General features: G+C 37.9%; 1 protein-coding gene across 1 annotated transcript in view; it reads left to right on the top strand.

The window, feature by feature from the left end:
• Positions 1-12,378, top strand: part of PKHD1 (PKHD1 ciliary IPT domain containing fibrocystin/polyductin) — a 531,849-nt gene that overhangs the window by 289,703 nt on the left and 229,768 nt on the right. Inside the window, exon 52 of the mRNA XM_062186248.1 lies at positions 6,322-6,450. Coding sequence (XP_062042232.1) covers positions 6,322-6,450 — 129 coding nt within the window. The remainder of the gene's footprint in view (positions 1-6,321; positions 6,451-12,378) is intronic.

The following is a 12,378-nucleotide window of genomic DNA, read 5'->3' as shown; positions in this document are numbered from 1 at the left end:
GTAATATTTTTGTGTTATGTCGGAGTAGAGCCTATGCTAATCAGAAAATGATTGAATTCCTCCATTTAAATTAATAAATGAAGCAAAGTCACTATACTATAGCTATAAACTAGATGTACTGATGGTATCACCCACTGCTTATTGAACTGTGAAGAGTCTGATTCAAGGTTACTTTCACCACAGCTTTTGAGTTTTGTTTTCATTTTATTGTTTATGTCCCTAGTCCTTAATCCCTCCTTTTCTTTAAGAGTCTTAAAATCTCCTGTTCATTGAGTGTCTCTCATGCAAGTTATAGGGAGGATACAAAAATGAGCATGATAGAATAGTCCTTGACTTCATGGGAATATTGTGGTCTGTTGGGGATGTCAATAAATCACTAATCAAATAATCAATAACATAACCAAAGAATAATATTCCATCTTTCTTTTCTGAAATTCCTGTGTTCAAATCACCCTAGAGAAGATTTGATAGGCTGGGTCAGTCCCAGTTTTGTAAAGGACATACCTGTTGGTGATGCTGCCATGCCAGATGCCTCGGTGGATTCTTGGCCATGTATATTAGTGGCCCCTTCTGGTTCAGCAGCTATGGTTGTCAGGGTGGCATGTCAGCATTTAGCATGAAGATTTCTATGTTAAAGATTCTTGGAAAGGATAACATGACTGACCAGCATCTAAGGCTTTCCAGAAAGGGTTAGTTTATTTGGGAGATGGTTCACTTAGCCTGTTAATTAAAGCATGTAAGTAAATAGAAAGCCAAAGCTTCATAAAGTTATAGAACTTTAACAAGTTAAGGAATTTTGAAGTGCCTCCTGTCCAAATGCCTCATTCTTACAAATAGGGACATGGCAGCCTCGAGATTAAGTAATTTACTTAGCCATGGTCGTAGTCAATGGTAAAGCCTAGGTAAGGATTCAAGGGTCTTAGGGGCCAGCATTGTATAAGAGCAGGTTAAGTTGCTGTCTTTGATGCCAGCTTCCCATATGGGTTCCAGTTTGTGTCACATCTGCTCCACTCTGATCCAGCTCCCTGATAATGTGCAAGGGAAGGTAGAGAAAGATGGCCCAAGTGCTTGGGTCCAGAAATGCATATGTGAGGTCTAGATGAAGCTCTTGGATCTTGGTTCAGCTTGGTCCAGCTCTGGCTGTTGTAGTCATTTGGATAGTGATCCAGAAGATGGAAGATTCTCTCTCACCCTGTCTCTCTGTCTCTGTCTCTCCCTCTCTCCCTCCCTCTGTGTGTGTGTGTGTGTGAGAGAGAGAGAGAGAGAGAGAGAGAGAAAGACTCTTGTTCTCTGCCTTTCAAATCAATAAATACATCTTAAAAAAAGAATTCCAGAGCCTCAACTGAACCCAGTGCTCTGTGACACCATGAATCCTATAATCAGATGAAATCATCTTTTAGGGCGTACTAATTTATAGTTAGATTAAACTCTATAGCCAACTTTCCTGGATAATCAAGTATAGTTTTGGATTGGAAATTATTCCAAAAACACAAGGGTATACAGAATTAGTATATTATCATTAGTCACAAGATTGAGTGATATATAATAAATAATATGGTTCCAAGACATTGCCTGATTCCTCTTATGTGGGGTATGTACATTAATGTCAAAATTTAAATTTAGGAATAAGCTTTGCTTAAAACAATATCTATACAATATCAAAAGCAATGTCAAAAATTCTTTGCCAAAAACAAGAATGGAAGGATTAGTGAAACTAAATCTATATGGTGACTCAAAGATTCAATACTATTATGCAATTTTGGTATTTTGCTAAACAGAACGTCTCAGTTCACTCAGTTAATTGAGAGCATATTCTAAATACAATATTGTGCTAGTCGTGGTGGAGACATTGTGGTCCACAAACTTCAGAGGCAGCAGAAATATGGGTACATATGGGACAATGTTGGAGATAGCTAAAGGAGGTGGTGGGGTTTAAGTTGTGTGGATGCTTAGTGAGTTTGGCATGAGAACTTAGGCTGATTTGGGTCAAGATTCATTCCAGATTTCTGAAGACCTCAATGGAGGTCTTTTATGCTCCTCTAACATTGTGACTTTATTGGCTTCCTTTCAGTGTCCACAGGTCTTTATTTTTAAATAAAATATGAAAGGGCTGTGTGTATGTGATGCAATTCTCTTTTCACTGTGGGGCAAGAGAAAACTATGAAAAGTCTGCCCCTCAACCATGTTGTTTTTCAAGGGGCCCAATGGCAAATATTGTTCACACTCACATGAGAACATTCAGAGCATCAGTAGTTCTCTTCCTAAGTTTGCCAAACCTTTACTCACAACCCTAAATTTGTGTCTTTTCCTTTGGTCTCTGAGAATCAGGCATCCTTCTCTTGTTTAATGTCAGTACATCCCTCCCAGAATCTTCTGCACTTTGTCCCTTCAGAAACAACTGTTTTTCTTGTGTAACTAATCATTCTTTCTTTGCTGTGTGCTTCTAGTTAGTGTATCCCTATGACACACAGACACACACACACACACATACACACACACAGAGCAAACTATAAATACCAGTATCTCTCCCACAAACTCCACAGACTTTTTTTTTTTTTTTATGCAGAGCCATAAAATGCTGGAGTGGGTGAAGAAGCCAATATCTGATTCAGTGATCAATTCAAGACCATCTTAGAGTTTGTCATTGATTAACAAATTTGTACAGGGAAACAGGGTGAAACCTCATTGCTAAGGTTGATCCTGATTAAAATGCATAGGATCTAGTTTCAAAATAGGATTAATTTTCCAAAGACTGGGAAAATAGATCAAAGGTTGCATGTCTCAAATCGCAAAGCTGTCCATTCCTCAATAAGATTTTTAGATGATCTGATCCACATCTTCCCATCCTCACCCTTAAGTGCTTGCTTCAGTCCACTGTAACATGGTTTTCACCCCAACCACTCACTTGGGGCCACCCTGATCTTGATCTCCCATGTCACGATTGCTAAATTCAGTAGTTACTTCCAATTTCTAATTTTGATAGAACAAGCTATTAACAAGGCTACTTCTGTTTTCTGGACATAATATGTTTTATGTGCCTTCAAGGAAAGATATGTGCTAAATCTCACTCTTGCCTCTCTAACTCTAGTAAACCTCTTTCTTCTCCTTAACTTTCAATGTCAATTATGCTCAACGGAAACTTGATGTTACTTGTATAGAAATCTAATAATTTTGTCAGAAGAGTGAAACATGTTTCATTCCCCTTTAGGTTTTGTTATCTGAGGGCTGAGTGGTATAGAATAATCAAGTTTGTGCTTGCTATTCCGTCATTAGAATAGTTATCTTAAGGTCTAGTCTGTTTAGTTAAAGACAGCTTCAATTCTCCTATAAACAAGAGTGAAGATAGCAAAAGTAAGAAATGTTTGTTTCTACCATCTGTGATGCATTGTTGAAGAGATGAGAGGTTTTTGAAGCTCGGTGTGAGGTTTGGAAAAGCTAGATATTGCTTGTTTGAAATATCTGGAAATATTCTACTTGGTCCTGTGGAGCTATTATGGTATTGACCTCAACAGCTGCCCTTATCCACGCCTGGATATTTTGGCCATTATACTGTGAAAGAGGAAAAATTTGAGAAAACTTAGAAAGGTCTTATAGTGTTGGTGTTTTATAAGGATTTATTTATAAACCTCTTTTTGAGTGAGACTTATCTCAAGATATTGCCTTAATCCCATGGTGCATGGTATATTTTGTACTAATTAAATTGCTTACAATTTCTGCTTGACCATAATCTATATTCTTTTACATTGTCCTGAGGCTCCAATTAGACCATGACTATTGGAGAAATTTGTTCTGGTAGAGAAAATAACTGAGATTTATCCATGGTACTAACATTAGACATTTTCTTTTTTCACCTTGTAATCCTCTGGACCTATCACAACCATCTCAGAGTTTTAAATACAACCTATAAGTGGATTATTCCAAAATCCCTCTCTCTACTTAGAGCTCTCTCCATATTCATTCACTGCTGCCTGTGTATCTCCACCTGGAGATTTCAAAGGTAACCCGAATATTTTAAAGCCCAAACTGAATTTGTCAACTTCTATCTTAGTAGATTGGAAATCCTTGGCATTCCCACTTTTATTTCCCTTCAGGCTCAGGCCTCTGATTATTTCTCCAGCCACATTGCATACCTCTAACTCTGTGGTTAAGCAAAACACCAACTTTATATAGTTCCTCCACTTGATCTTTTACTTCTTTCCTTTACTTATACACTTCCCTCTGTATGCAGTACAAACCCCTTGGTATACCCTCACCGTAACCCTTTAAATAGTATTTGAGGTTTCCACATCCATGGATACAACCAACTGCAGATCAAAAATATTTGAAAAAAAATTTCATCTGCACAAACATTTACAGAGGGACTGGCATTGTGGCACACTAGATTAAGCCACCATCTACTATGCTTGCATTCCATATCAGAGCACCCATTTGAGTCTTGGCTAATATGCTTCCTATTCAGCTCCTTGTTAATTCACCTGAGAACAAAGTGAAAGATGGCCAAGTGCTTGAGAGACCAGAATGTGGGAGACCAGAATGGAGTTCCTAGATCCTGGTTTTGGCCTGGCCCAGCTCTGGGCATCACAGCCACTTGGCAGAGTGGAAGATCTCTTTCTCTCTTCCTCTCTGTCACTCTGCATTTTAAATAAATAAAATAAATCTTTTAAGAACTTTTATAGGCTTTTGTTTCCATCCCCTCTTAAATGATTTGGTATATAACCATGTGCATAGAATTTACATTGCATTAGGTAAGATAAGTAATCCAGAGGTGATTTTAAGTAATTGGGAGGATGTGCATAGGCTACACACAAACACCACTGTTTTATATGAAGGCTAGAGTGGCCTCAGATTTTGGTATGTGCATGGAGGCTCTGAGAGCAGTCCTACTCAAGTGCCAGAAATGATACATACGTGTGTTCAAGCGGAAATTGTAGGCAATTTAATTCACACAAAGTATGAGTACCTCCTTCAGGAAGCTTCTCCCAGTCTGACTTCCTTTGCTGGTGGAGTATGTTTAAAAACAACTGTCCTCAGTGCCTGTGCATATTTTTTGTCCTCCCAGTATTTGTGTGGAGGTAGTTAATACAATGTTATTTATATTAAAAAGCAAGTGGAAGGAACCTAAATGCAAGATGTTAGAGATTAAGTAAATTATGGATGACAATAAGAGCTCCTTGGCAGCAAGTGGGCAATCTCACCCCCCACCCCTTTTTGTTTCGAGAAAGTGTTCACTGTCTATGCTTGTGAAAATGGCAGGAAAGAATGAAACACCTTGCCCTAGGATAAGAAGAAGTTTTTTCATCCTACCATTTGGAGACAGTCTCTCTGTCCTTTTGGCTCTGTGTGCGTGGATACATCCCAAAAATAGTGTAAGTGGGTCCAACTCAGTATGGTGCTTTGTGTCATGGGATGCTTGTCAGTCCACACTGGAAATGGCCAGACTTATTTTTCAGTTCTCTGTTGGACATGCCAGTGGAATGATTTGAAAGAAAATGTCATTTGATCGTCAGAGGCAGAATCAACAAAAAACAGTTGGAACATACGATCTCTCTGTATGTTCCTACCCTAAGAAATCCCAGGATTATTACCCTGCTTTGAACAAATGTTAAGAGCATTGAGAAGATCATATCTTTTGAGTCAGTCATTTCATTGAGGAACCTATTTTAAGAAGATGATCAGGATTACTGGCAGATTTGTGTGGAGATAATTAATACAATGTATTTATATTGAAAAGCAAGTGGAAGGAACCTAAATGCAAGATGTTAGAGATTAAGTAAATTATGGGTTTTTATATGATAGAATATTATGTAGCCACTAAAATTATATTAAAATTATATTTACAAGGGGGTTAAATGATTTTAGGAAATGCATAGGAAAAATGACTAGGCTGAGTAAAAATAAGAACTGGTTGCCAAAATAAGAACTGGCTATGATAATTATGTAAAAATGCTGAGAGATGCTGGATGGAAACACAAAGGTTGATGGTTATTATTGCTATGTATTGAGATTATGGACAATTACAAGTGCTTTATTTTCATTTTCCAAATATTCTGTGATAAGCATATATAATATTTATAATAAGCCCCAAACATTTTATAATAAGAGGAGAATTTATTTTTCCTAGAAATGGAGGTAATCTAAGTATTGGATAATTACTTGATCCCTAGCTAACCATATATTTTTGTAGTAACATAAAATATTAAAAGGCAGTTATATTGGGAGGTAAAGATATTATCAGCATCCTAAAATAAGGACAGGATTTGGAATTTTCCATAATTAGCCAATAGTCATTTTTACAATTGCTATTTTCTTTTATTTTTTTAGCTTCTACATCTGTTCCTGAATCAGCTTTAAAGTGGTCCAGCCCTGAAACATGGCAAGGCATAGAAGAGGGCTGGGGAGGACACAATCATACCATTCCAGGCCCTGGAGACGATGTCCTGATTTTACCCAGTGAGTGAAATGAACCACGAGATTGAACCAGGTCCAAGCTGACTGAGGATTATATTCATTCATGCTGTACAACACAATAACAGATGTGGAAGTACATAGACAACTATATAGGCAACCTTCTCTTTTTAGCTTGATGAAGGAGAATTTCATAGTCTAGTGAAATCCAGAAAAAATACCCTAGGCTATCCTCATTAAAAGTGAAATAAGTAATCATCAACCAAAGGAATTGGAATAATCTACTGACTAGATTATTTTCTTCATGTGTCCGTGTATTTACAGCTTTCAGCATCCTTAAGATTGCAAGAAACAGGATATGGAAGAGAACCATGTGCCAAAGCCTCCTTACTTTTTGCATTTCTGAATTTTGACATTTAGAACAGAATAAAAATGGGAAGCTACAAGTTTTGAAAATTCTTGAGAAGAAGTAGATTACTAAAATATAAAATCTGTCTATTTATCCACTGAAAATTATTCCCCAGTGTTAGGAAAAGAGGTGCAGAATAGAGAGGAGGCAGTATCCAAATCTCTAGCCAGATAGAATTTATTCAGAGAAAATAAATTTGTAGAGGTGAGAGACCAACTGCTGGCATGCACTTTGATGGAACACGTGGTGGAAGGCCCGGACCCCCTGGGGCCAGGCCTTTTTATATTTTAGGAGGGCTAGGATGGGGATGGGGGTAGAAATAACTGGCAGAGATAAATTCCTGGAACTGGGTGGGGCATTGGGAACCTGGAAAAGAATGTGGAATGGGGTATGAAGGCAATAGGGTGAGAGACCCAACTGAGATTCTTTCGGCAAGGAATGCATTCCAATGTTTATCTATCTTTTGGGCAATGAGGGAGAATGGCTGAGGTTTGTACCTCTGTTCCATCACCCAGTACATGACACATATAAAAGAAAGATGATTCCTCATATATACAGAAACACACACTCATAAAATTATTCTTCCTTAAAACATATTTCTTCAAAGCCCCAGAAAGTGTTTCTAGCCTGAGAACAAGATGTTTTTCATAAAATAATTATATTTCTCTAAAAGGCCTAATTCTGTTTATGTTTAGTTTGAACCTCTTAATGTAATAGTGAATAAAAGATTTGCATTGAAAGAAGAATGTTAGGCCATTTGCAAAATGACAATAACGGTACCAACAATGTGCCAAGAACTGTTCTGCATTTGCCACTTTAATCCTTACAAGAACCTTGAGAAGTTAGTAATATGATTATTATTCCCATTTTAACAGACAGTAAAACAGAGGCACAGAGCACTTCAGTAACTGGTTCAGGGTCACACAGATTGCAATTCAGCAGAGTCAAGATTTGGACACATGCAATGTGACTCAAAAGCTCTATTCTTAAGCAATAAAGTACACTCCTTTTCTTAAAAAACTAAAGTGAAATGAGAAAGAGTCATTGTGTTGTCGGGTTTATTTAAGATGGCGGAATGAAGACAGAATAGGACAAAGCATGCTGGCCACCTTCTGGACATTGTACCTATGTCTGAATAACTGAACAGAGAGAGGAGGGACAGGAGGGAGTGGGTTGACCAACACGCAAGTGAATTGTTGTCATCCCTCCTCCCCATCACTCATCTCTCTTCAATGGAGGATATAACTTTTTTGAATAAACAAGGACTTGAGTCATTTCTATATAGAAAGGAAAAATCTGTTCTGTCTCAGCCATCTCTTTGATGAATCTACCCAGCGGATTTGCCCTGGGCTATGGTTTCTTCCCACTAAGCAAGCTGTTTCCCCAACCCTAGGCAGGAAGAAAGTAAAGCTTTTGAAGGTTGCCAAGCTTTTAGTATCCTTTAAAGCTTGTCTACCAATCTGAGCCATCTTGCTTGGCACTGCAATTGACTGTATCCACTGTGTGCCCCAGCTACAGCGCCTCTGGCAATCTCCATTACTTTTCTTTCTTTCTTTGTGGTCAGCTCATAGATAGGCCTGAATTCTCCAAGAAGCTGCTCTTAAATAGCACAAGTTTGTACTTTGGAAAAAGAGGGGACATACACATTGGAAGTATAAGGTACCTTCCAACTGGCCTTTCAGTGTTACTGTGTCAGAGAAGCTTTTGGTTTTTTTTAAAGATTCATTTATTTATCTGAAAGGCAGAGTTAGAGAGAGAGAAAGAGAGATCTTCCATCTGCTGGTTTATTCCTCAAATGGCTTCAATGATAGGAGCTAGGCCAGAGGGAAGCCAGGAGCCAGGAGCTTCTTCTGAGTCTCCCACGTGGGTGGCAGGGCCCAAGTTCTTGGGCCATCTTCAGTTGCTTTCCCAGGCACATTAGCAGAGAGCTGGATCAGAAGTGGAGCAGCTGGGACTCAAACCGGCACCCATATGGGATGCTGTCCTTTCTGTAGTGACTTTACTTGAGAAGTTAATATTTTAAAAACATGCATAGATATTGTCCATTATTTTTAGCTTTGAAGTGAAAAGGTAGATATGAGAAAGCAGTCATGTAAGATGCATTAAATGGAGGCTAGTGCTGTGGCATAGAGGATAAAGCTGCCGCCTGCAGTGCACACATCCCATATGGGTTTCAGTTCCAGTCCTGCTGCTCCACTTATGATCCAGCTCTCTGCTATAGCCTGGGAAAGCAGTAGAAGATGGCCCAAGTTCTTGGACCCCTGCATCCCCGCGGGAGACCCAGAGGAAACTTCTGGCTCCTGGCTTTGGATTGGCACAGCTCTGGCCCTTGCGGCCATCTGAGTGAACCAGCGGATGGAAGACCTCTCTTTCTGTTTCTTTGACTCTTTCTCTGTGTAACTCTTGCTTTCAAATAAATAATATTTAATAAAAATATTTGAACTGTTTAAAAAAAAGATGCAGTAAATGAAATCTTGCTCTTTGTCCATTGCTTTCTCCTTTTCTCTCCTAACCTCTCTTCTGACTCCTTTAAGATACCTGTGATTGGCCAGCATTTGAATCCATTTTTCTCTTTAGTTTTGGATCTCATGAAGGAGCTGCCGTGGCTTACTTTTCCCTTCTGATTTTGAAACAACCTATCCTACTACTTTGACCTGGGGTGGACTTTCTGCAGACTTTACTTCCCTTTCTGTTTGAACTTTTGCCTCTCCCTGAACTCTTCATCTTGTCCTGACTCTCGTTCTTTCTTTCATTGTCAGCCTTCTTAGAATCAAGTGAGATTGCTCACCTGAGTCTGTCATGGTAAGTGTTGCTTGGGTAAAGTACATGAATACAATGTTGCCATCAATAATTTTATAGCACAAATTAATATTTGAAACTGTCAGGTTTAACACAGTACAGCTATAAGACTTTACATGTCTATGAAAATAACGTCGTATCCTTTGAACAGATTCCTAAGAATATGGAATAATTATTTTCATGATGATAGTGATGATGACAGTAGTAACTATAATTTGAGTTCTTGGTGTGTGCCATGGTTGTGCTAAGTACTTTACATGGATTTTCTCATTTAATTCTTTTTTTATTAAAGATTTATTTATTTATTTGAAAGGCAGAGTTACAGAGAGGCAGAGGTAGAGGTAGATGCAGAGAGAGAGAGAGAGAGAGAGAGAGAGAGAGAGAGAGAGATCTTCCATCCACTGGTTCACTCCCCAAGTGGCTGCAACAACTGGACCTGAGCTAATCTGAAGCTAGGATCCAGGAGTTTCTTCTGGGTCTCCCTTGCAGGTGCAGGGAACCAAGAACTTGGGCCATCTTCTACTGCTTTCCCAGTCCATAGCAGAAGCTGGATCAGAAGTGGAACAGCCAGGACTCGAACCAGTGCCCATATAGGATGCTGGCACTGCAGGTGGCGGCTTTATCCACTATGCCATCATGCCGGCCCCTCATTTAATTCTTACAGCTACTCTGTAAGTGGGTCCTGTTATTATCCTTGTTTATACAGATGAAGAATATGGGGCATAGAGAAATCTTGTCTCATGTAACTTTCAAGTTTTACCTAGCTAGTAAGTTAAGAAGCTGAGTTAGGAAATCTGAGAGTTTGATTCAGAACCATATGTTTATTATGTCTTTAAAAAATGAAAATCGGCTTCCCATCTCTGCCTGCTCTGATTCATTCAAATCAGGCTGCATTTTACACTAAATTTATAATTCTCAGTTTACTGTTCACATTATTCCCTACAATTAGGGTAAAAAAAAAAATCCTGCAACTACTAGCATTGTATATCCACTATATGTCAAATAATTCAAGGAATTTAATCATATAAAATACACTTGGAGAACTAAAGTAAATTTCCAAAGAGTTATCTAATAAAATGAAGCATTGCTAAAAGCATTTTCCTTGAACCTGGTAGCAAATGTGGTTGTGATTACAATTAATACTCCTTTCTCATTAAGTTTAATATTTTTTTAAACATTCACTGTATTCAAGGCACAGTTTCATTTGCTCATGATCTGGGTTCTAAGGGAAAGGATGTTATAGCAATGACTTTAAATAGCTAGTGATTCTATTTGGTAATCACACATGTACCACATAAAAATATAACAAATAACTATAATAAACAGAATGTATTTAGAATCAAATTGTCTCAAGTGAATAGAGGAGAGAAAACTTCATGGAGGAAGAGACATTCTGTAGGGAACTTTGGGAGATAGGGTAAGGACTTGGAGAGCAGTTGTGAGGCACAAAGCTATGTTGGGACCCTTCTCTGGATATGGGCTGCCAGCTAGGATAAACCTGGGCTCACACTGGGATTCTGATGTTTACCTACTGTGTGACATGGGCCAAGATGTAAGTCTTTGACCCTTATGTATACCATGAAGGCTATAATTAACATATCATAATGTGAAGCAGATTAAATGAGATAACATCAGAGCACATGACTACTGCATAGCATCCTGATGGTAATGGAATTACAGATAAAAGCTGTGATCTGTAATGTATCAGGTGTTCTTTTCCTTCATTTTTCCATCTGGCTGCCCCTCTTGGCCTCTGGTATTAGCAACACTTTGTATTTTCTTTCCAATGGCTTATTATTTAATTTTCACAACATCCTTGGGAGCTAAATAGGTAATAACTATTATTACAGTAAAAACCCATTTTTACATAATACGATTTTAATGGAACTGCTGATTTTACAAAATGAAAGTGACTGGTAAAAAAGATTTAAGTGATACTTTTGAACCTCTAATATAATTTTATGGTGTTTTGTGTATTTTAATTCATTAATAAAGGAAATGTGTAGAACATTCCCATCATTATTCAAATAGAATAGCATAATTTTTCAATAAAATTCTTAGGGTAAATTGCCTCTTTCCATTTTCTGGGAAATCAATTTTATGGAATGACCTCAGACCCATCCTATCCCATAAAAATAGGATTTTACTGTACTAATAAAAGATATCACTATCTTAAATATGGTACCATTTTCCTTCAAGGCGTTCTATCTTTATAGACATTGGATTTTGAAAGAGCTGTAAATTCTTCTCTGTGGTATTATATGGAGTAAGCTGAGGTAATCATGAAGAATTTGCTCTTGCAGTTTAGTTTATAGTGATATTGCTTTGTAAAAACAAGTATGTTGGATTGTCTTTGCCTTCTAAATATTGAAAGAAAGAATTGTTCTAAATGCATTCTAGATATCTTAAGTGGTAGGAACAAGTTTTATTTAATTCACTACAGAAATCTCAAACTTTTATAAGGCATAGTTGGTCAATTGGCAAAATAATCTCTCTTCTCTATGCTTTGTCTTCAACTGACCTGAGGGAATTTGTATACAATGCTTCCAGTGTTTTCTCTGATGGACTTTCAGCATTGGCAGGATGATACCTTTTTCACATAGGACAGGGGTGATGGAAAGAAAATATGTCATAATTCTAAATGATAGGATTCTCTTCTGAAGAGTACAGATATGATATAATGTAGCCTCCAACATTTGTGTGTGTGTGTTCATAGTATTCACTGTTTCATTTTGTATACTACTTTGAACTCTCCTTATTGGAAG

This window comes from Lepus europaeus, chromosome 3, assembly GCF_033115175.1.
Source record: "Lepus europaeus isolate LE1 chromosome 3, mLepTim1.pri, whole genome shotgun sequence".
NCBI lineage: Eukaryota > Metazoa > Chordata > Mammalia > Lagomorpha > Leporidae > Lepus > Lepus europaeus.
The sequence above is the reverse complement of the archived record's forward strand: the minus strand, read 5'-3'. Positions and strand labels throughout refer to the sequence as shown.